Raw genomic sequence first — 24252 nt, 5'->3', positions numbered from 1 at the left:
GTAAGAAGAGACACCACACAGGGATCTGGTATCATTCCTCACACGGGAGAAAAAACTGCGCACTTTATTACAGATTACATGAGATCTTATACCCTCTGCCCTCTCACCACTAGGGGGTGATGGGCTCATAATCATATATGGGCAGTCCGGATTTCCGCCTTAGACAGTGAGGCGCCTCTGGCTTATACAGAAAATCACGTATTCAATTAACTCCAGTGCAAAGAATTACCCACACAATTCTAAGAAGTCCGGCCTAAGACAGTGAAAATTATGTACATTTGAACATCTTGATATCTTGTTTCTGGGAAAACGGCCAAGTACACGTGTCCTTCGTCCGATTCTTCTTTGCTGATACATTTTGTTCAAGCCTGGCAAGGCCTTGGCATATCTGATGTAAGGCGACCATATAAGTTTTTTCTCATTTGGAATTGAATAAAACTTGCATATAGGTATAAAAGCATAAAAAACACATATGGCAATATATATATATACCCTCACACCAGTACCATTTCTGTAGTAGCAGTATTGGCAGACCCCAGTAACATTTCAGTAGCAGCAGTGTAGGCAGACCCCTTTAACATTTACGTGGCAGAAGTTTGGGCAGACCCCTGTAACATTTACGTGGCAGAAGTATAGGCAGACCCCTGTAACATTCTTATAGCAGCAGTATTGGCAGACCCCAGTAACATTCTTGTAGCAGCAATATAAGCAGACCCCTGTAACATTTACGTGGCAGAAGTATAGGCAGACCCCAGTAACATCCTTGTGGCAGCAGTACAAGCAGATCCCTGAAACATTTACGTGGCAGAAGTATAGGCAGACGCCTGTAACATTTCTGTAGCAGCAGTATAGGCAGACCCCTGTAACATTTCTGTAGCAGCAGTATAGGCAGAGCCCAGTATTTGTAACATTTCAGTAGTAACAGTATAGACAGACCCCTGTAACATTTGTGTTGCAGCAGTATAAGCAGACCCCAGTACCATTTCTGTAGCAGAAGTATTGGCAGACGCCAGTAACATTTCAGTAGCAGCAGTATAGGCAGACCCCTGTAACATTTACGTGGCAGAAGTTTGGGCAGACCCCTGTAACATTTACGTGGCAGAAGTATAGGCAGACCTCAGTAACATTTCAGTAGCAGCAGTATAGGCAGGCCTCTGTAACATTCTTGTAGCAGCAGTATTGGCAGACCCCAGTAACATTCTTGTGGCAGCAATGCAGGCAGATCCCAGTAACATTTACGTGGCAGCAGTATAGGCAGACCCCTGTAACATTCTTGTAGCAGCAGTATTGTCAGACCCCAGTACCATTTCTGTAGCAGCAGTATTGGCAGACCCCAGTAACATTTCAGTAGCAGCAATATAGGCAGACCCCTGTAACATTTACGTGGCAGACATTTGGGCAGACCCCTGTAACATTTCCCTGGCAGAAGTATAGGCAGACCCCAGTAACATTTCAGTAGCAGCAGTATAGGCAGAGCCCAGTATTAGTAACATTTCAGTAGTAACAGTATCGACAGACCCCAGTAACATTTCAGTAGTAACAGTATAGACAGACCCCAGTTACATTTCTGTAGTAACAGTATAGGCAGACCCCTGTAACATTTGTGTTACAGCAGTATAGGCAGACCCCAGTACCATTTCTGTAGTAGCAGTATTGGCAGACCCCAGTAACATTTCAGTAGCAGCAGTGTAGGCAGACCCCTTTAACATTTACGTGGCAGAAGTTTGGGCAGACCCCTGTAACATTTAAGTGGCAGCAGTATAGGCAGACCCCTGCAACATTCTTATAGCAGCAGTATTGGCAGACCCCAGTAACATTCTTGTAGCAGCAGTATAGGCAGACCCCTGTAACATTTACGTGGCAGAAGTATAGGCAGACCCCAGTAACATCCTTGTGGCAGCAGTACAAGCAGATCCCTGAAACATTTACGTGGCAGAAGTATAGGCAGACGCCTGTAACATTTATGTGGCAGAAGTATAGGCATACCCCTGTAACATTTAAGTGGCAGCAGTATAGGCAGACCCCAGTAACATTCTTGTAGCAGCAGTATTGGCAGACCCCAGTGGCATTCTTGTAGCAGCTGTATAGGCAGACTCCTGTAACATTTACGTGGCAGAAGTATAGGCAGAACCCAGTAGCATTCTTGTAGCAGCAGTATAGGCAGACCCCAGTAACATCCTTGTGGCAGCAGTATGGGTAGACCCCTGTAACATTTAAGTGGCAGCAGTATGGGCAGACCCCTGTAACATTTAAGTGGCAGCAGTATAGGCAGACCCCAGTAGCATTTCTGTCACAGCAGTATAAGCAGACCCCTGTAACATTTATGTAGCAGAAGCATAGCAGACCCCAGTACCATTTTTGTAGCAGCAGTATAAGCAGACCCCAGTACTATTTCTGTAGAAGTATAGGCAGGCTCCAGTAACATTTCTGTAGCAGCAGTATAGGCAGACCCCTGTAACATTTATGTAGCAGAAGCATAGGCAGACCCCAGTACCATTTTTGTAGCAGAAGTATATGCAGACCCCTGTAACATTTAAGTAGCAGCAGTATAGGCAGACCCCAGTAACATTCCTGTAGCAGCAGTATAGGCAGACTCATGTAACATTTACGTGGCAGAAGTATAGGCAGACCCCTGTAACATTTAAGTGGCAGCAGTATAGGCAGACCCCTGTAACATTTACGTGGCAGCAGTATAGGCAGACCCCAGTACCATTTTTGTAGCAGCAGTATAAGCAGACCCCAGTACCATTTCTGTAGAAGTATAGGCAGGCTCCAGTAACATTTCTGTAGCAGCAGTATAAGCAGACCCCTGTAACATTTATGTAGCAGAAGCATAGGCAGACCCCAATACCATTTTTGTAGCAGAAGTATATGCAGACCCCTGTAACATTTAAGTTGCAGCAGTATAGGCAGACCCCTGTAACATTTACGTGGCAGCAGTATAGGCAGACCCCAGTACCATTTTTGTAGCAGCAGTATAAGCAGACCCCAGTACCATTTCTGTAGAAGTATAGGCAGGCTCCAGTAACATTTCTGTAGCAGCAGTATAAGCAGACCCCTGTAACATTTATGTAGCAGAAGCATAGGCAGACCCCAATACCATTTTTGTAGCAGAAGTATATGCAGACCCCTGTAACATTTAAGTTGCAGCAGTATAGGCAGACCCCAGTAACATTCTTGTAGCAGCAGTATAGGCAGACCCCAGTAACATCCTTGTGGCAGCAATATGGGCAGACCCCTGTAACATTTAAGTAGCAGCAGTATAGGCAGACCCCAATAACATTCTTGTAGCAGCAGTATTGGCAGACCCCAGTAACATTCCTGTATCAGCAGTATAGGCAGACTCCTGTAACATTTACGTGGCAGAAGTATAGGCAGACCCCTGTAACATTTAAGTGACAGCAGTATAAGCAGACCCCTGTAACATTTACGTGGCAGAAGTATAGGCAGACCCCTGTAACATTTTTGTAGCAGCAGTATAGACAGACCCCAATAACATTCTTGTAGCAGCAGTATTGGCAGACCCCAGTAACATTCCTGTAGCAGCAGTATAGGCAGACTCCTGTAACATTTACGTGGCAGAAGTATAGGCAGACCCCTGTAACATTTAAGTGGCAGCAGTATAGGCAGACCCCTGTAACATTTACGTGGCAGAAGTATAGGCAGACCCCTGTAACATTTTTGTAGCAGCAGTATAGGCAGACCCCTGTAACATTTCAGTGGCAGCAGTATAGGCAGACCCCTGTAAATTTCTTGTAGCAGAAGTGTAGGCAGGCAGACCCCAGGAAAATGTCTGTAATAATAGTATAGGCCAACCTCTGAAACATTGGGGTACCATGAGCATAGGCGAAGGCCGGAAAAATTAGTTGGATAAGAGTGTAGGCGTGGGCCCGAAAAATAAGTGTACCAAGAGTACAAGTGTACCTCTGAAAAATTTATCAACCGAGAGGGCAGGTGAAACCCATAAATATTTTTTGAAAGATACATCTCACTGTTGCTTAATTTGTAACTGTTCAAAAAATTGGTTCATGTTAAAGTATCAATACTTTTGAAACTTTGAAAAATTGTAAAAACATTTGTAGATGTAGATGAGCCTTTTGGGCTGCAGAAAAATTGGCCGTTCAGCACGATGACATGTTGTTTCTGGAGGAGGAGTAGCAGGAGGAGGACTAATGTCAGAGACAGATTGACAAAGCTAAATGCCCCGTTTTCCTGTTGATACAGAAGAGTGCTTTTATCTGCGGTTGCAGCGAAAAAAATCTTTAGGTTCTGCTGCTCTCCACCGGTGGAGAAGAGAAGTCTGGGGAAATCCAGGCTTTGTTCATATCTATGAGTATAAGCATGTCGGCACAGGTGGGTACGCTTATCCGTGATGATTCCCCCAGCTGCACTAAACACCCTCTCTGACAAAACGCTAGCGGCAGGGCAAGCAAGCACCTCCAGGGCATACAGCGCAAGTTCGTGCCACGTGTCTAGCTCTGACACCCAGTAGTTGTATGGAGCAGAGGCATCACAGAGGACAGTGGTACGATTGGCTACGTACTCCCTCACCATCTTTTTACAGTGCTCCCTCCGACTCAGCCTTGACTAGGGAGTGGTCACGCACTCTTGCTGGGGAGCCTTAAAGCTGGCAAAGGCCTTGGGGAGTGTTCCTCCGCCAGCGCTGAACATGCTGCCTGATCTCCCCACCTCCCCTGCTACTTTGCCTTTGGAACTATGCCTTCTGCCGCTAGCGCTGTCAGATGGGAATTTTACCATCAGTTTGTCTACCAGGGCCCTGTGGTATTGCATCACTCTCGAACCCCTTTCCTCTTCGGGAATGAGAGTGGAAAAGTTCCCCTTATACCGTGGGTCGAGCAGGGTATACACCCAGTAATCTGTGTTGGCCAGAATGCGTCTAACGTGAGGGTCACAAGAAAGGCAGCCTAACATGAAGTCAACCATGTGTGCCATTGTACCAGTACGCAACACATCGCTGTCCTCACTAGGAAGATCACTTTCAGGATCCTCCTCCTCCTCCACAGCCCATACAAGCTGAACAGATGAGAGGCAAGCAGCATGGGTACACTCTGCGGTGGGCCCAGTTGTCTCTTCCCCCTCCTCCTCCTCCTCCTCCTCCTCCAAAACCCGCTGAGAAGATAGACATCAGGATGTTCTGACTATCAAGCGGCATACTCTCTTCCCCCGTCTCCTGTTCCGACCGCAAAGCGTCAGCCTTTATGCTTTGCAGCGAACTTCTCAAGAGGCATAGCAGAGGAATGGTGAGCTAATGATTGCAGCATCACCGCTCACCATCTGGGTAGACTCCTCAAGGTTTCCGAGGACCTGGCAGATGTCTGCCATCCAGGCCCACTCATCGGTAAAGAATTGGGGAGGCTGACTCCCACTACGCCGCCCATGTTGGAGTTGGTATTCCACTATTGCTCTCCGCTGCTCATACAGCCTGGCCAACATATGGAGTGTAGAATTCCACCGCGTGGGCACGTTGCACAGCAGCCGGTGCTCTGGCAGATTAAACCGATGTTGCAGGGTCCGCAGGGTGGCAGCGTCCGTGGTGAACTTGCGGAAATGTGCGCAGATGCCGCACACCTTGCCGCGCAGGTCAGATAAGTGCGGGTAGTTTTTCAGAAACCGCTGAACCACCAGATTGAAGATGTGAGCCAGGCATGGCACGTGTGTGAGGCTGCCGAGCTGCAGAGTCGCCACCAGGTTACGGTCGTTGTCACACACAACCATGCCCAGTTGGAGGCTCAGTGGCGAAAGCCAGAGGTCGGTCTGCTCTGTCAGACCCTGCAACAGCTCAGGGGCCGTGTGCCTCTTGTCACCTAGGCTGAGTAGTTTCAGCACAGCCTGCTGACGCTTGCCCACCGCTGTGCTGCCACGCAGCGCCACACCGACTGCTGGCGATGTGCTGCTCACATTTATTAATTGAGAGGTAGAGGTTGCGTTGGAGGAGGAGGAGGGGGAGGGTTTAGAGGAGGTGGCATAGACCGCCACAGATACCAGAACTGAGGAAGGACCCGTTATTCTGGGTGTGGGTAGGACGTGTGCGGTCCCAGGCTCTGACTCGGTCCCAGCCTCCACCAAATTCACCCAATGTGCCGTCAGGGAGATATAGTTGCCCTGCCCGCCAGTACTTTTCCACGTGTCCGTGGTTAAGTGGACCTTCCCAGTAACCGCGTTGGTGACGGCACGATTTATGTTGCGGGAGACGTGCTGGTGTAGGGCTGGAACGGCACACCGGGACAAATAGTGGCGACTGGGGACCGAGTAGAGTGGGACCGCCATCATGTTTTTGAAAGCCTCCGTTTCCACAAGCCTGTACAGCAGCATCTCCAGGCTGATCAATTTGGCAATCTGCACATTTAATGCTTGAGCGTGCAGGTGCGTGGCGGCGTATTTGCGCTTGCGCTCCAATGCTTGCGAGGGCGAGGGTGTGGGTGCAGGCCGGGAGGCGCTCGTGCCTGTGTCCTGAGAGGGGGGTTGGATCTGAGTGGCAGGTTGGGGCACAGGGGGAGAGGCAGTGGTGCGACCTGGAGGCGGTGAACAGCCTTCGTCCCACCTTGTGGGGTGCTTGGCCATCATATGCCTGCGCATGCTGGTGGTGGTGAGGCTGGTACTGGTGGCTCCTCGGCTGATCTTGGCGCGACACAGGTTGCACACCACTGTTCGTCGGTTGTCCGCGCTCTCACTGAAAAACATCCACACCTTTGAAGACCTAGGCCTCTGCAGGGTGAGGGGGTGCTTTGGGAAACAGTTGGGGAAGTCTTCGCTCTGGTCCTGCCTCTACCCCTGGCCACCCCACTGCCTCTTTCAAGCTGTCCTGCTGCTGCACTTGCCTCCCCCTCTGAAGACCTGTCCTCAGTTGGCTTAGCGAACCAGGTGGGGTCAGTCACCTCATCGTCCAGCGGCTCTTCCTCCGAATCCTCTGTGCGCTCCTCCCTCGGACTTACTGTCCTTACTACTACCTCACAGATAGACAACTGTGTCTCATCATCGTCCTCCTCACCCACTGAAAGCTCTTGAGACAGTTGCCTGAAGTCTCCAGCCTTATCACCCGGACCCAAAGGTTGGGCATCGGTCATGACAAACTCCTCAGGTGAGAGAGGAGCCATTTCTTCCCAATCGAGGCAGTGGTCCGAGAACATTTCCTGGGAGTCTGTCTGCTGATCAGAATGTGTCATTTTCATGGAGTGAGGAGGCTGGGAGGAAGGAGGAGCAGCAGCAGAGAGAGGATTCAGAGTTGCAGCAGTGGACGGTGTAGAAGACTGGGTGGTCGATACATCGCTGGATGCATTTTCTGCCATCCATGACAGGACCTGCTCACACTGCTCTGTTTGTAATAAAGGTCTACCACGTGGACCCAAAAATTGTGATATGAAGCTGGGGACCCCAGAAACGTGCCTCTCTCCTAAGCCCGCAGCAGCCGGCTGCGATTCACCTGGACCAGGAACTCGGCCTGTGCCCACACCCTCACATGGACCTCCGCGTCCTCGCCCGCGTCCACGGCCACGTCCTCTACGCCTACCCCTACCCCTCAGCATGGTGAATTTAGAATAGAGCAGACAATGAGCGGTCTGAATAATTATGCAATTAGTGGCGTGCAGTTGGAGGCTGACAGCGGTTATGTTACGCACACTGCCGTCCGGAAAAAAATTATATGCTAGGCTGCAAAAAGGCCTAGCTGGCTAATAGTGAGCAGTAAACTGCACACGGTCACAGGCAGCTCTAAGGAGGAGTTTTTTTTCAGATTTTTTTTAAAAAGCCAACAGCCTAGATAGCATGTATATGTCTTTCCCTCTATCAGCGGCTGTGGCCGTATGCTGTGCATGAAGTTGACGGGACGTACAGAGCGGTGTAAAAATTATGCAATTATTGGCCTGCACTTGGAGGATCACAACGGTTATGTAACGCACACTGCAGGCTGAAGAAATTATACGCTAGGCTGCAAAAAGGCCTAGCTGACTAATAGTGAGCCACTACAACTCCCAGCAGCCACAACAGCACAGCTCAAGATGAAAAAAGAAAATGGGGAAAACTGCTCCCAGCAGCCACAACAGTAATGCACACGGTCACAGGTAGCCCTAAGGAGGAGCTTTTTTGGGGTACTTGTTGACAGGATTCTACACTAGCACTGTCCCTGCCTCACCAGTACTGCCCCTATACTCTGTATAATTGACTGCTGTCTGAGAACGCAATAGTCTGCACAACCCAAGATGAAAAAAAAGAATTGTGCAAAACTGCTCCCAGCAACCACAACAGTAATGCACACGGTAGGATGTGGCCCTAAGAAGGACCGTTGGGGTTCTTGAAGATGCTAACAGCCTAACACTCTCCCTATAGCAGGAACAGCACTCTCCCTAATCTCTGCCAGTGTGTGTCTGAGGCGAGCCGCGGGCGGGACCACATTAAATCCTCAGCGGTCACTTGATTTCACCAGCCACTCACTGCAGGGGGGTGGGATAGGGCTGGAACGTCACAGGAGGAAGTTGTAATGGCTTCCCTGCATGTCTATTGGCCAGAAAATGGCGCAAAACATGCAGGGAAAGAAATGGAATTGATTTAAGTACCGCGTGGTTCTTGTCTCGAGTAACGAGCATCTCGAGTACCCTAATACTCGAGCGAGCATCAAGCTCGGACGAGTATGTTTGCTCATCACTACATAAAGGTAAATAAAAAGTGAAAAAAGTTAGTTTCAGCTCCCCTCACGGATCGTATCTGTAGGCCTGTAATCTCCGCTATCCATGGATAACGGCAATCATGGAAAAGTTCAAAAAAGTTAATCCGAACCGAGGTGAAAATACTCACCCCCATCATCCGCGATGTCCTGCAACTTTCTAGTCCTCCAGGACCTTATGTCATAGTGATGGACAAACATTGTCATGTAATAGCAGTCGAACTGAAGGAAATGGAAAGGAAACTGATGTCCCTGAAGTTCAAAAGGGTTATACCAGAATATACTTTTATCACCTATTCAAAGAATAGGTGCTAAAAGTCTGATTGGTGGTGGTAGGTTCTCATGTCTGACACCCTCACTGATCCTGAGAGATGGGGTCTCATCTCCTCCCTCCTTTTCACTGCGACTTGCTCAGCTAAGCTTATTCTGTGACAACCTACACAGAGCCCTGTAAGCTGTTCCTTTCCTTAAATAAGACAATCCCAGCCCAACTACACTAAAATGGCAACAATTAACCCTTTCCAATCCAATTTGTATTCTGGTTTTCCTAGGGGGCTTTTTTTTCTGATGTTTTACAACAGCGCTATCTGCTGGCTAAAGCCAGTACTGCATGAGGTGACCGTTGGATAGGCTCTGAAAGCAGAGAGGCTGGCAATATACAGTAAGAGAACCCCAACGGACATCTTCCAACATCAGAGCTGTACAGCCTTAAATCATAATGTCTTCAGATGTCAGACAGTGAATTGGAAAGGGTTAATATGAGAGAGACTATGGGGGGAGAAGGGTAATTTGGGGGGTTTATATGTGTAGTATATGCAAGTATGTTTTTGTATGTCAAATTTAAATTGCAAACGTTTAATAAAACATTTGATTAAAAAAAAAAAAATGGTAACAATTCCATACGTCAGTTCACTGTCTCCTTGCAGTAACATCCTCTGGCCCTTGTTGGGCAAAATATACCTCTCACCTTAAGGGTCCTCCAAGAGGTGGTGCACTATGCAATGCCTTCATAGGCCCTGCATCGCATACTCCAGCCTCCAACCCATTGCTTGTCTTTTAATGAGTGAGCCAACTCTGGTCTTGGGTTTACCAACACACCTCCGATGGACAAGCCCTAGGCCTCCCATTTTACACTGGGCTACTCGACAACACACAGACTATTCACTCAGCCCCTCGGCACCAAAACACAACCTTTTATCAGTTCCTTTTTGTTCCTTCTATTGGCACTGTGGTATAGCGCTCCAGTGGCACAATGACCAACAGGCTCAGCTTAGAAACCAGTCATTGTCACTGCCAGTTACTGTGACAGAGCATGACGGCACTGCTGCATTTCATGGCCTGCCAGTCCCGACAATCTAGTACCCAGAGGAGCAAAATCAGTATATAATGCCTCATCACATCTACGCAACATAGAGTACATACATTGTACTTCCTTTACAGGTAGAAATCAATAAGCAACTGAATAGTCCCTAAAGTATTAAACAGTTTCTTAAAGTGAAGGTAACTTGTTCTTTATGCCATATCGCTAACGGCACAATCTTTAAAACCATTTAAAAAAAGTAATAGCGGAAATGCTGTTTCTTTCTTTTTTCCCCCAGAAAGAGTCTGCAAGAGTCAGGCAATCAGTTAAATGTATGCCAATGTGGCGCCATTGAAAACATCCTTGTATAACTAAGTGAACAAAAACATAAAAAGTTATGGCTTTTAAAAAGTGGCAAAGAAAAAACCTGCCACATACTTTAAGACAAATAGGCTGCATCATATAGGGGTTAACAGAAAGGTATTAAACAAGGGGTTATCTGAAAGGTTAATCATTTTAGGGTTTTATACCTGGATACATGTATATATGCATGTATACAGTGTATGTAACACCTATAAGCCACAAAAAAGAACAGCACACAAGAATAAATCATGGAATTCTCATCTTTATTTGAAATACAATGTTTTAGAAAATGATAAAGATGTGTTACACATAGCAATTAACTAAGAACTTCCACAGTGGACATGTGCTGATACACATGATGGGTATGTAATTAGTGTTAAAACATGCTGCATTTTTCAAAATATATCCTAAAATATTATAGAAAATGTCATAATTATATATCAAAAAAATATAAAAATGTAGATATAAAAATGACATTACTAACCATTGTGGACAAGGGGGAAAAAGAGGGGTGAAGCAGGACCCGTACAGTTGTGTTTGTTGTGAAAAATGATACTGTAAAAGTGGTGAAGAGAGAAGTGCTAACTTCAGTAATGGAGGTGCTGCCTGACCAGATGACGCACCACCTGGGGGGTGGGGGGGGGGGGGGGATGGGTGATAGAGTAAGAGAATAGAACTAAAAAAACTGGCAGTGGAGGAGGAGCAACACTCCAGGTTAAAGCAAATGGGAAGTGACCGAAGGTTTGGGAAACTTCTGCTTTTATTTAATAAACTACATGATCAGCTTATGAAAACGCGTTTCCGGGATAACCCCTTCGTCAATTCAGCTGGTGTTTAAAACATACAAGCAATTAGTGGGTCCCAAAAGGGTTAATGATTAGATCTGTTTGCCTGTGGGGTGCGGGTCAGCCAGGGCAGGAGCAGGAGAACGAAAGATGTTTACTTTACACACAAGATGTTTCTTTTTCTTTGAAAGAACGTTCCCAGAAAGATCCTTTGTCCATCGCCTGGTGTCATTGAACCTATATGGCCAGTTTGAATGACTGTAACGGCCAATAAGGATTCAAATGTGTATGGATGTAAGGCTCCGAAACACGACCTTCCCACCCCCAATAATAAGATAAGGGAAAAATAGTCACAAAATCAATACACATAAAGTGAGACGTTGTGTATTGCAGTCAGCTGACCAATCTTTTTCTACTGGGGAGATAAGCCGCTGCCAGAAGAGTCCGGCAGCAGTTTATCTCCCATCAATACATACAAAACACATGTATGCTCGGCCAGGCCAAGCATGCATGTACATGGGTACGATGGGTGAGATAGCTGTCAGCCTGAAAGAACATGCAATCAATGAATATCTTTGGGCAGCTTTATGAAAAGCTACAAGGATGAAAGTAAATAATGAGCAAAATATAAATCTGTGCTGGGAAATGCTAATACCCAGGAAACAGGAAAAATTTCTTCAGACTGGTTGTCCTCTCCAGAGTTGGCATCTGTTTGCCCTTTTGAAATGAGCATCGAACCTGTGAGGGGCAAAAAATAAGCAATTATAAAAGCTCACAAATACATTAAGCAGGCACTTAAGGACCAGGCTGTTTTGGTCCAAAATGAACAGACACTTTTCAGGGATCTTTTTCTTCCACTACCAAAATTATTTTTGATGCGTTTTTGCCCTGTGTCCATAGCCAGCAATGGGAGTGGGCGGGGCAGAGTGGAGCTTAGCTCCGCCCCTGTCCCACCCACTCCCATTGCAAACCGCTCAGAGGGTAGGAGAGGGGCAGTGATCCGGTGAGGGGGAGGAAAGGGGGGAACTGCTCAGATGGAAGCTTATATCGGCCGGCCGTGAAAACGCCGGCCGACATACGGTTGTGTAAATAAGCCCTCAGACAGCAATAACTTTTTAAATCTTCTGTCGACATATTTGTGCGAGGGCTCATTTTTTAATGGGATGTCCTGTAGATTCTATTGGTACTATGTTGAAGTACATATAACTTTGATTGTTTTTTATTACATTTTTTTCTTGATGACAGGGTGAGCAAAAAACAGCAATTCTGACATTGCATATATTTTTTTCTGATTACATTTACTGTGCAGGGTAAATAATGCTTTACTTTAAAATATTGGACTTTAATGGATGGAGCGATATCAAATATGTTTTGGGATTTTTTTATTATAAATATTAGATTTTTTTAAACTGATTTTTACATGTTTTTAGTCCCCATAGGGAACAGGAACTTGCAATGGTTTGATTGCACCTTGAAGTATGTAAGGCCATAGCATTACATTATGCCGCAATCTGACAGTCTAACACACTAGACCACAGGTCTGGCTTGATAAGCAATATGCAATGGCAGCCACAGGGGCTTTTCAGAAGGCCCCCAAATGTCATGGCAACCTAATGGCATCCCGCAAACTCATCCCACAGGGTCCGTTTGGGACCTCCGAACTTAAATCAGGGCATTTAAATGTCGCTGTCAGAATTGACATTCTAAGGGTTAACAGCTGCGATCAGCGGTGGTGCTGATAGGAGTTGTTGCGGGAGGGTGTTGGCTGTAAGAAGCAGCCAGCACCGGCATTGTATGGAGCGAGATTGACTCCTGATCCTCCTCCATACAAACCCCAGACCTTCATGACTTAAATGCATCTTACTGTTGCTGTACATTTAATAAAAAAAAAACAAACAGCTCAACAGTTTTTGATGAACTATTTCCTACAGTTTTGCTCCTACAGCTCCTTTGCAGATCTATGTATCTCCATGGTAACAGACAGCAAACATACCCTGGGCAGTCAGATGCTGCGGTCACACTGTTTTCTATTTATTTCATACTTATTGCTAATCTACCAAATGTATGTCAGCACAAAGCAGGGGACAGATGGGCAGGAATAGGGCTGCAGGATGAGGCTACGTAGAGATGGGTTGTTGTCTGTTATCAGGGAGATGTATAGATCTATGGAGGAGCTGTAAACACAAAACTGAAAGGAAATTTTAAATTAACATTTTTTGCAAAGTGGTTTTATTTTTACTTTAGATGCATTGGGATAATTAATTCCATTATTCTGTGCTGATTTATTTAACAATAAACCCTTAAAGGGGACAGAGCTAGTTTTTTTTCTTGGTATAGAACACCAAATTCCTGCTTCCGTTCATACAAAGAGTTAAATAATGCAATTGTGACTGCCTTCATCTGCAACTATGGGTAGCTACCACATCCTGTTTTATTACTGAATACATAGGGAAAAGGTATTTATTGGGAAAAAAAGTCACAAATTTTGGTGCATACTGTGAATTTTTGCTTGACAATTTTATAAGAAAAAGTCAGCGGGGCTTAACAATAGGGAGTGGCCTCCAACAGTCCAATATAGTTACTAGAATTTACACCAGAAACTAGCATAAATTAGAGTAAAAATCTTGGCCATTATATGGCTATGTTCATGTAGGGGAGTTGAAGATATGTATCAGAATAACCATAAAAATGTGTTAGGAAAGTTATCGGAACAGAATTTTTGACCTATTTAGATGTATATAAGTAAATCAGCAGGATGTTTGCCACAAAATATAAGTATTCGTTAGCCTAAATCGGTCTCAAAGTCTGCGCTAATTTTATTAGACACCTTTATAAATTCTGTATGAAGTCTTACTTTTCGGAAGATATCCTCTATAGATGTATTGTGGGCATCTTCTTTCATGAACTTAATCAAGCTTTCAATAAACAAAGAGCCCTTTATAGGATGTCTATAGGAAAAGGTATCTGTGGACAAGAAAAACATCCCTCGTTATCATCTGAATGTCACAAAGCTAGATCAAAATTATGAGTACCACATCCATATGCAAACATTCGAATTGCTGTTCATAAGTCTGTGTGATTCATAAACTTGCTCATTTGTTTAAAGAGGACGTGTCACCACTTTGGTCATGCCTGTTTTAAAAGGCCACTCCAGCAAGAACCCAATTTTCCATAACTGTACAAGGTTTTTTTTTAATGTAATGACCTGCAGCTAGCTCGGAGCCTCATATTGTAACCCGAGCAGACAGAAAGCATGGTCAAGCAAAACCAGAGGTCAGTAATGGTGGATATCAGTTGCAGTACAAAAGGAGGAGGAAGGTAACGTAGTCAGAAGGTAAACAGATTTTGGTAACAGGAGCAGCAATCATAACAGTAGGTTGAAGCAGCGCTTGATTACAGGCAAAGCACAATAATCTCACACTAGAGCAGAGACAGGCCCAGACTTTTATAATTTGCTCAATCAAGAGAAGATGGAGCCAAGACAGAAAACTAGATCAGGGATATGAGAACCAGGCTAAGGTCCAGCAAGGGAGCTGTTCAAAAGGTTGGATGGTTCAGGGAGAGCTGCTGACAGGAGTACAGAAGGTACTGGGGTCAGTCCTTGACATGTGACTTTAATGGCGATAATTACCACCATGATTGTTGGGAAAGTTGCACAATGATGTAGGGACATAGTATAAGGGTATTTTTGCTAAAACTAAGGATGGCGCCAAGAAATTTTAGCTCGGTAAAGAAACAGAAGTGTGGGTGATGAAGCTAGAAATTTGGGCAAAATGGAAGTGAACCCCATGTGCTGCCATATTACATTGTGGCCAAAAGTTGTTAAATACAACAATGATTCTGCAGAGGAAAGAAAGCTGTAAGCTTTAAATTTGTAATACCTGCACGATCCCCCAACACAGACAAGAATCTGGCTAACAAAGAAGTGTTACCAGTGTATTGCCTAAAGCTATGTGTAAATAAACCGAGGTCTATGAGTAATAAAGCTCTGTGGTCTGTAAAAGGCTCCTGCTTGCTGCATGGTGCTAAGACAGACTTGTAACCAGACTTTCTTTCATCAATTCCCAATGGCACTGTGGTCTGAGAAAACGGCCAGCTCTAGACATCCCACAGTCCCCCTCTCAAGAGAAGAACCTGCCAGAGGTCGGTTTAGAATCCATAGCCTTTCAGTTGCCTCCTCACCTGACTCTCTATCATAGTCTGGATGCCTCTTATGTATATTACAGTTACTTCCATGCAGTACAGCCTTCTATCTGATACTTATCAGACAGCATATGCTGTGCCAGTAATACCATAATGCATCAGCACAGCATCATGGGACAAGCTAAAGCTAGTATTACCAATGCCTGCTGGGAGAACAGTGTAAATATCATTAACCTATATATATATTCTCCTCAATAAGCTAAAGAGCATAAGTATACAGTCAGGAGGCTGAACTGCCATTTTCTTCATTATAACTATGTGACATGACCTTCTAATTATTAGTAATAGTGTGAGAAGAGTTTCTCCCCCACTTTCCCCACGAAGAGCTTGTGTGGTACAGTCCATGCAGTTTCAACATTCAGGAATTTGCAGATGAGATCACATGACCCACCTAGGACACTAGGAAATGTCTGATAGCAGCGAGTAACAAAACAAGCTAATACTAATTGATTTTAGTACCTTATGTTGGGGGACTAGTTGCATCATGGATGAAAAAAAAATCACCGAAACGGCCCTTTAAAGGAGTTGTACCAGAATTACAAGTTATCAACAGAACTGTGGATAACTTGCTGATCAGTGGGGTATTACCACTAAGATGGTAATCACAAAAATGGTGGTCCTGTGCCCCCCGTCCTCCTAATTGCAGACTTACTGCATCCCTGCAGTGAGGAGTATGAATGGTGGCACAAGTGCGCTGCTCCTTTCATTTTCAATGGGACTGCAGAGATAGCCGAGCGGCAAGTGCTGAGCTATTTCAGTCAGCCCTATTGCAATGAATGGAGTGTTGACAGAGCATGCTCAGTTAGCGCTCTATTCACTGTGATGTCACAGCAAGGGGAGAAGCGTCCCCCACAGAGATGTGAAGACGGGACACAGGACCCCCATTCTCAGGACCTATAAGGGTCTTGATCAGCAAGTTTCCCCCTATCCTGTGAATAAGGGACAGCTTGTAATTCTGGGACAACCACTTTAATAGTGATTTGTATTGCCTCCAAAATAACAATTCTAGAGAATCTTTTCTTGGAATACAGTTGTGCTGCTCCTGTTATTCCTCCTGGAAAAGTATCAATAAATTAGCAATTGGGTGAAACCATTTCACTTGTCAAGGGGCTTTGCCCTTCCAACTCTGAAACTATCCTATCTTTGTGAACATTGTCAGACTGTGAAGGGACACAACCTGTTTATTAATACAGTCACACACGAGCGGCTGGCGCAACTGAAAGGTATCCTGGCATTAATCCGTTTATTTGCCCAAAATAAGGATTTACAACCTTGCTCATTTTTAAATTTTTGTACAAGAGAAGAGGAAGTTTCTAAATGGAGCGGGTCTGACCACTGGGACCAGCATAATCACTAGAACAGGGGTCCTGTTTACTCCTGATTTAATAGCCATGTCTGGTGCCGCTCTATTTATTACAGCGGGACTTACAAAGATTGCTAAGCACTTGAACTTGATTATCTCTGGCAGTCCCATTGGAATGATTGGAGCAGTAGTGTGCATGCTCAACCCTTACTCTTTTCCAAGGGGACACTTGTTCTTGTGATTGGTGTGGGTCCCCAATTTTGGATCCCTACTGATCTGACACTTTTCCCTATCTTGGAGATAAGTGTTAAACTTGGCACAACCTCCTATCCTCTGCAGGTTCTGAATCTGTAAGTTTGTCCAGAGTTGGTAGGTGGAACCTAACTGCCATGACATCACCCATACATAGCACACAGAGAATAGGGGATCCTGCTCTCCTATCTTGCTTTCACAATCACACACAGAAGAAGTAACAGCAGTACATACAATACAACAGTAATGTGCAATATAACTGAGACTTCATTACAAGAGGGAAGCATGCTAATTCAGCAACTAATCTCTCCTCCTCCCCATCCCTCCCTCAAAACTACCATGGGCAGCAGCTGTAACCTAATCTCTCAGTGAAGCTGAAAATCCATCTCATCATTTAATCTCTGAAGACAGATTTTACCAGTGAATTGAGAGTGAGTGAACAGTGCGGGAGATCGGGAAAGAAGGAGACTCTGACAAGAAGGGAGAAGCATTTTTTCACAAACAAAATATATTACAAAGTCTCTTATCATTGCTTTTACTATTCATTTATGGTGAAAAAATGTTTTTAAAAAGTCGGCTACTATGTAAAATGTGTTTATGTTACAATATATGATTTTGGTTCAGAAATATATGGATAAATGTGTTTGGTTACCTTGGAGGCAGCCAGCTCTAAAACCCTGTATATTATTACTAGTCTGGATATAGTTTGTGTACCTGGTGTTGTTGAATAGAAGCAGATGAAGTCGGATTCCTTATGCGTCTTGCGTGAGGCATCAGCTTCTAAGTCTTCTTGGTTGATATTCTCGGGCTGCTGGGCATCATCCCTGACCCCTACCCAACTCTCATCATCTGCATAAAAATATTCAACTCTTAGTGTGAAATATTTACAATTGCTGTTACACAGAGTATTTGTCACTAAGACACATCTTTTCATAATTGCCCTTCATTGCCGTCCATGTTATTTGTATTGTAAATACAGTATAAGATTAGTGTCTTTTATTTCTCTCCCTTCAATTAGTGCATTTGTGAGAGGAAAGAGATATAGAGTGACAAATCTTGTGCTGTAGAGAGATAAAGAAAGTACCCCCATCACCTTGTTATCACCGCCCCACACCCTGATCACTGCCCTCACCCACAAAGTGAAGAACACCCGTCTTCATTTTCAAAAAAATGTTCGAAAATGGTGTGTAGGAGATATAGTGCAGAGCAGGCCTACGCATTGCTTTATTCCAGCAGGTCTGGTAGCGATATGGAAACTGCGTCGGAGGCAGAAATAAATTCCATCAGTGAGAACTCTAGTTCTACAGCTAGCCCTATGGTGGTTGAAGTAGTTGTTGAGTCATCAGGGCTAAGTACTGTGATGCCTACCACACTGTGGGATTCTGCCGTTTCATTTTTTCCCAAATGTCCAATTTGTATCGACTGCAAGTGTAAATGCTGATGTCACTAATTTTGCCCCCTTTGGTTTTTTAATCTATTTATTAGAAATAACGTCCTGGATTTAATTGTTTGGGAGCTCATGGGGCCACAAGGGGTGCCATGTATACACGGTCAATTACTACACCAGTGCCTAACTCTACAAACTTCTCCATGCCACAAACAGGAGCCTGCAGGACAATAAAGAAAAACAGAGACGGTTTCCCACAACCCTTGACATCTACATGCTCTGCACAAACACACCTCAGTAGCAGTAAGGGAGAGAGGGCTGCCACGGGCAAAAGAAAACCTGTCTACATCACAGATTATAATAAATTTATGGGGGGTGTAGACCTTTCGACCAGGTGCTTCAGCCATACCTAGTGAAGCGAAAGACCAGGGCCTGGTACAAAAAGGTAGCGATCTATCTTATTCAGATCACTACCAATAATGCCTACATAATTTACAAAAAGTCCCAGGGACGCTCAACTACCTGTAGTTCCAGGAGCCTTCTGTTTGAGACCACCGCACCTCAGCAAGCTTACAAGTCTGAGGAGTTGTGAGGGCTCACAGAATGCCACGTTTTACACCCCATCCCTGCCACTAAGGTCAAGAAATGCCCCCCCCCAAAAAAAAAAAGTGTTGGGTTTGCGGCAATACCCGGTTTTATTGCCCAATGTGTCCATCCCAATCAGGCCTCTGTAATTACCCAAGTTTTGAGACATACTACACAGTTTTACATTATTAATGTTATCTAAGATTTAGGAAATGCCAAAAAGTAGGGGGAAGGGGATTCTTTTAATGGAGTCATTTTTTTTTCAGCACAAGTGTGCAATGGAGCCTGGAGTTCATTCAGTTGTGCTCCGAAATACAATGGGTGTTCCCTCCATTATTGGCCTAGCTATGTGTTCTATAAGTAGATTGGGGCTACAATTGGGGTAATGCTGAACACAGAAGAATAGTGCTATAACGTTTGGGGTGCGTCTCCCTAGTTTTCTCAGCTTGAAATAAAGAAAATTGTCATGAAAGTGACATATTTGAAGAAAATGAAATGTTATTTATTTAATTACTATTTATATAGTAATTTTTGCAAAAAACTGTGGGGCCAAAATGCTTAGTACACACCTAAATAAGAGGGTTAAGGGGTCTAGATTTCAAAATGTGGTCACTTGTGGGGGCGTTGTATATCATTTAGGCACCTTGATAGCTTTACAATTAAGCAAAGGGCTGTGGAATTTATTCAGTTGTGCCCTGAAAGCTAAAGGGTGTTCCCTCCATTACAAGCCTAGCCATGTGTCAAGTAAGCAGATTAGTGCTACAATGGGTATGTTTCTGAACACAGAAGAAACAAGGGTATCCATTTTGGGGTGCAAGTCTTCATTCAGATTTGTGCTGTACAAAAAAAATGTTTTTAAAATGACATAACTGGCAAAAAATGAAAATCATAAATTTTTCCTTCTGCTTTGCTTAGATTCATTCAAAAACTCTGTAGTAAAATACACAGTACACTCCTAGCGGTGTTTATTAAGGGGTCTAGTTTTCAAAATGGGGTCATTTGTTGGGGTTCTCTTTCGTTTTGGCAGCTCAAGGGCTCTACAAGTGAGCAATGGGGCCTGAAACAACTTCAAGCAAAATTTCTGTTCTGAAAGCCACCAGCCGCTTCTTTCATTTTGGGCCCCGTTGTGCCTAGAGACGTAAGATTAGAGCCACAATGAGTATGTTTCTGAACACAGGACAAACAGGGGTATCCTTTTTGGGGTGCAAATCTCATTAAAAAAACTGTCTTTAAAATGATGTATTTGCAAATAAATGAAATGTTACTTTTTCTCCCCTACACTGCATTAACTCCTGAAAAAAATCTGTGGGGTCAAAATACTCATGACACCCTTCAGGAAATGTATTGGTATATCTTTTTAAAATGGGGTCATTTGTGGGGGTATCTATCATTTTGACACCTATGAGCCTCTGTAATCTTGGCTTGGTGCAGGAAAACAAAATGTTCCTCAAAATGTTTATGTTAAATATGTACGTCTCCTAAATTGATAGAAAAAAACTAAAGTTTTTAAAAATGTGCTTCCAGAATAAAGAAAACAGATGGAAATATACAAGAGGTGAACAAAAATATGGAAACACTGTATGAAATGCATGCATTAAGTTACATGGGATTATAAACCATATTTCAATAAGACATGTAGAGACCGATTTTAGGTGGAAGAAATATGACACAGATACTGCCGAGCAGAAGTGAACTTTTGTCCAAGCAACAAGGTTTAATTGGTCAGGAGTTTGAGCCACTCAGCTGGCTTCCATGTCTGCAAGATTCAGCAGGTGGAATCCGTGCATGAAAGTGGACAATGGGCATTAGCCTATGTTGCAGGACAAAATGCACTGCTTATCATATGTTTTGTTTTTTGGCATTTTGGCGACTTTTTGCAGCTGTAAAAATGTGTGTATGAAGGAGAACTTACAATGTAGGAGAAGGGAACATGATAGAAGGAATTTTCATTTCTGATTGGAGGGTTTCTTACAAGAATATTCTTACTGTAAACGGCTCTGATATTCTGCAGCCATAGCAGAACGAGCAGCTACAGGAATTAGGGTTTCCTGCTGCTGTTCTCCCCATTATCAGCTCCGTTCTGCTAGTAATTGATGGAGAGTTGTGGGAGGTGACTGTATACTACCAGGTTGTGGTCACACTGGTGTCATGGCTTGTCTTTACAAGATCCATAACATACATGGAGGACTGGATAAAATATGTATTTAATGCATCTTGATGTTACTTCAGGACCCACAAACTTATTTTTGTTTTTGCAAAACTAAATTCTAAAAATTTAAACTTTTTAAAGGAATTTGTCAAATTTGCCGTTTTTTTGTACATAAATAATGCAGCATGCTGTGTTAATCTGACAATCAAAAAGTAGTGGAAATGTGGTGAAGAACTAACTGTAATGTGAAAAGAAACTTGTTTTATACTGCCAATAGATATGATGTGCATCAGTGCTATCATAGGACATTTCTGATGACATTCAGCTCTGCAAACAGTGTGGTCAGTGCAGCAGGGACCATAAGTTATAATATACATATATCCTTCAGAAGCAGAGTTGTCCTTTATTACTATACTGTGTCATAATGCAAAGTCATAAGTATATATATATATATATATCTCTTTGGATCTATTCCATTATGCCTGGGGAAGAATTCTGAGAGGTTTGAAAGCTCGCTATAACATCATGTATTTTTGTTAGCCAATAAAAGGTATCATATCTACAAGGTTACTTGGTTTCTCTTGCTGGGAACAATCACACAATACAAAGTGTTTTATATACTGGATGTTTTACTCCTGAGAACCCTTTAACTTACCTCCACGAGAAGCCTGGATAAGGATCACTTTTGGTTTATCCCGCAGTCCTCGGCAGTTTTTGTTATTGAACGTATCGAAGATATCATCAACATGGAGACCGCTAGCTGCATCATTTTTAACATCAGTCCCATAAATAATGTTTTTTGCTCCATGAGACATAAAAACCAGGAAGGTGCTGTCAGATTGGCTGTGATCAGTGTGATCAGCAAAACTCTTCATTGTGTGATACATCTCCTACAAAGTAACAAGAAGCTAATTAAACAAACACCGGATCTCAATTTTTTAATACTATAGAACTTTACCAACTTAGGGAAAGTGAGGCAAACATAGTTCTATACTTAGGTGACCAGATTTTCCAATAGTCAAAGCAGGACAAAGGGGTGTGGTCATGGGGCAAGCTTTATCACGACATATGATTTTACTTCCGTCGTTATAAAAAGTACAGCGCCGGTTAAAAAAACGACTCATATGGATATAAAAAAACACGAATACTAAGATGGAGTGGAAGTGGTCTTTCTCTCATGGTGAGCTTGGTTAATGATAGTATCTAGTAGAAACCTGTGGTGGACGGTTTGTACTGTGTGGATTGATATTAATACAGTTAGGCCACCTGCACACGGACGGGTCGGATTCAGCATGCGGGAGCTCACAGTGGAATCCAGCCCTCTTCCCAGCTGGCGTCTGCACGTACCTGTATTTTGTCTTCATAATCTGTACTGCAGATTGTGGTGGCGAGCCGTCGTTGGACGTGCGCAGTACAGATTTTAAAAAATGGTTATCGCTAAACAATGAGGTGCAATCCGCGACCTTTCCGCAGTGTCAATTCCAGACGGGCCATGGATCAGATGGCTTCCATTGACTTTAATGTTGGCCGTCCCTGCAGAATCCATGAAAAAATAGAGCATGCTGCGATTTCTCCTCTGCTCACGGAAACCGCAATTTGATTCTGCGAGTGTACAGGAAAAAGCAATTTCCCATAGCATGCTATGAACCACATTTGCTGCGGATGCGCAGTGCAGACACCAACCGCGGATTTGGCAATGCAAATCCGTTTGTCTGCAGGCGGCCTAAGTAGTGTTCCGTGCAATTGTTTCGAGCCTTTTTAAAAATTAATTGTGATTTTCTGGTTTTGTACACAAGTTGTGCCGTCTGAAACTTTATACTGCGCTATATTCCATCATTAGCAAGTAGAGGAATATACATAATACACTAAAATTGTCATCTTGTGACTTCATCATAGTGTTCAAGATCGGGATTATTTCTGTTCATAACAGTCCATGGCCGCCTCATAGGAATGCATGAGACAGAATATCGTACTGCGAACTTCCACTATTCCAACAGTGCAACCAATACACACAAAATCCTATGGAGTGCTGGCTGAAGGGTTCACATATATACAGTATATTCCAGTTCTTACCACAGCTGTGAGATTAATTTTTGATTGTACATTGTAACCAAATCCATGTAACAGTTTTGTCATTTCCTTGAGGTCAATCTCCGCCCAATAGCGGTTTAAAGTTGCATCTTCAAACACAATATTACAGATAATCAGAGCCCAGCGTTTGCGATTAGCTATGTCATATATAGGATATCTCTAGAGGAGAAAGCAAAAACATATGTTGCTAAATAATCCAGTATTCCATTGTTTTCCATAAAAAGTATCCAGACAGTGAAAACAGTTAAAGGGGTAGGGCTTCAGTAGTGAGTCCCCACCACCTATACCCAGAAAGAGGGTCCCGTGATCCCCCTCACTGAGAGCTCACTGTACCCGCCACAGTGAGGAGGAGCTTAAATGCAATGGCAGCCGCACATGTGCAGTATCGCTCCATTCATCTGCAGTGAGACTGTCGGAGAAAGCTGAGCGCTTCTACTTGGCTATTTCCGTCAGCTCCCTTTGAAATGAATGGAGCAGCACCGCGCATGCACCCAACCACTCCAATCAATCTCCACGTCATTGTGGTTGGATGCAGTGAACCCAGACCTGCAGTGATGAAAAGAGGGGGACATGGAACCTCCATTCCGGGGATCAGCGGGGGTCTCAGTGGTGAGCCCTCCACCAATCACCTGTGGGTGAGTGATAAAAGTTGGTTTTGATATGACCTATTTAAGAAAACAGTTAAATATTAATTAATGCGTATCAATGACTGCGGTCTTATAGGTCAATTACAGCAGGAAACAGCGCTGTTTTTGTCAAACCTATAGATCTCATGATAACGTGTGAGATTTGATTTTCCAAGAGTGATGCAAGGCATGCCAGAATGGCTGGGGGGTATGTCAGGAGCAGCAAACTAAAAGTGCTTGGTTGACTTTCTTGGAAAAGTATGTAACCTTTTCTTCATTTAATCACAGGCTGAGAGTTACCATTTTTTACATCTACACCGTTGTATAAATACATGATTTTTGCAGCATTATCTGTATTTCTAATGAGACATTTTAGGGGTACATATACTTTACTGATTAACTTTTATTTATTTACAAGGGAAGGGGAGAAGAAAGTAATTTTGTCATTGTTTTGGGGAATTGTTTTTATGCTGCTCACCGCGTGGCATAAATGGCAGCTTCATTTTATTCTGTGGTTTATTAGGATTACTG

At 43.9% G+C, this 24252-nt stretch overlaps 1 protein-coding gene across 3 annotated transcripts in view; it reads right to left on the bottom strand.

Annotated features, from left to right (window-relative positions):
* Positions 1-10582: 10582 nt before the first annotated feature.
* The window catches only part of LOC136625529 (caspase-1-B-like), a 40934-nt gene continuing 27264 nt past the window's right edge, over positions 10583-24252 (bottom strand). For all 3 annotated transcript variants that reach the window (XM_066599782.1, XM_066599781.1, XM_066599783.1), the window contains 5 exons: positions 23078-23254; positions 21660-21894; positions 17598-17732; positions 13980-14089; positions 10583-11863 (listed from right to left, as the gene is read on the bottom strand). In XM_066599782.1, the coding sequence (XP_066455879.1) occupies positions 11774-11863; positions 13980-14089; positions 17598-17732; positions 21660-21894; positions 23078-23254 (747 nt within the window). In that variant the 3' untranslated portion in view covers positions 10583-11773. The remainder of the gene's footprint in view (positions 11864-13979; positions 14090-17597; positions 17733-21659; positions 21895-23077; positions 23255-24252) is intronic.

Source organism: Eleutherodactylus coqui, chromosome 4, assembly GCF_035609145.1.
Source record: "Eleutherodactylus coqui strain aEleCoq1 chromosome 4, aEleCoq1.hap1, whole genome shotgun sequence".
Lineage (NCBI taxonomy): Eukaryota > Metazoa > Chordata > Amphibia > Anura > Eleutherodactylidae > Eleutherodactylus > Eleutherodactylus coqui.
Note: the sequence above shows the minus strand (reverse complement) of the source record. Positions and strands in the feature narration are given on the sequence as shown.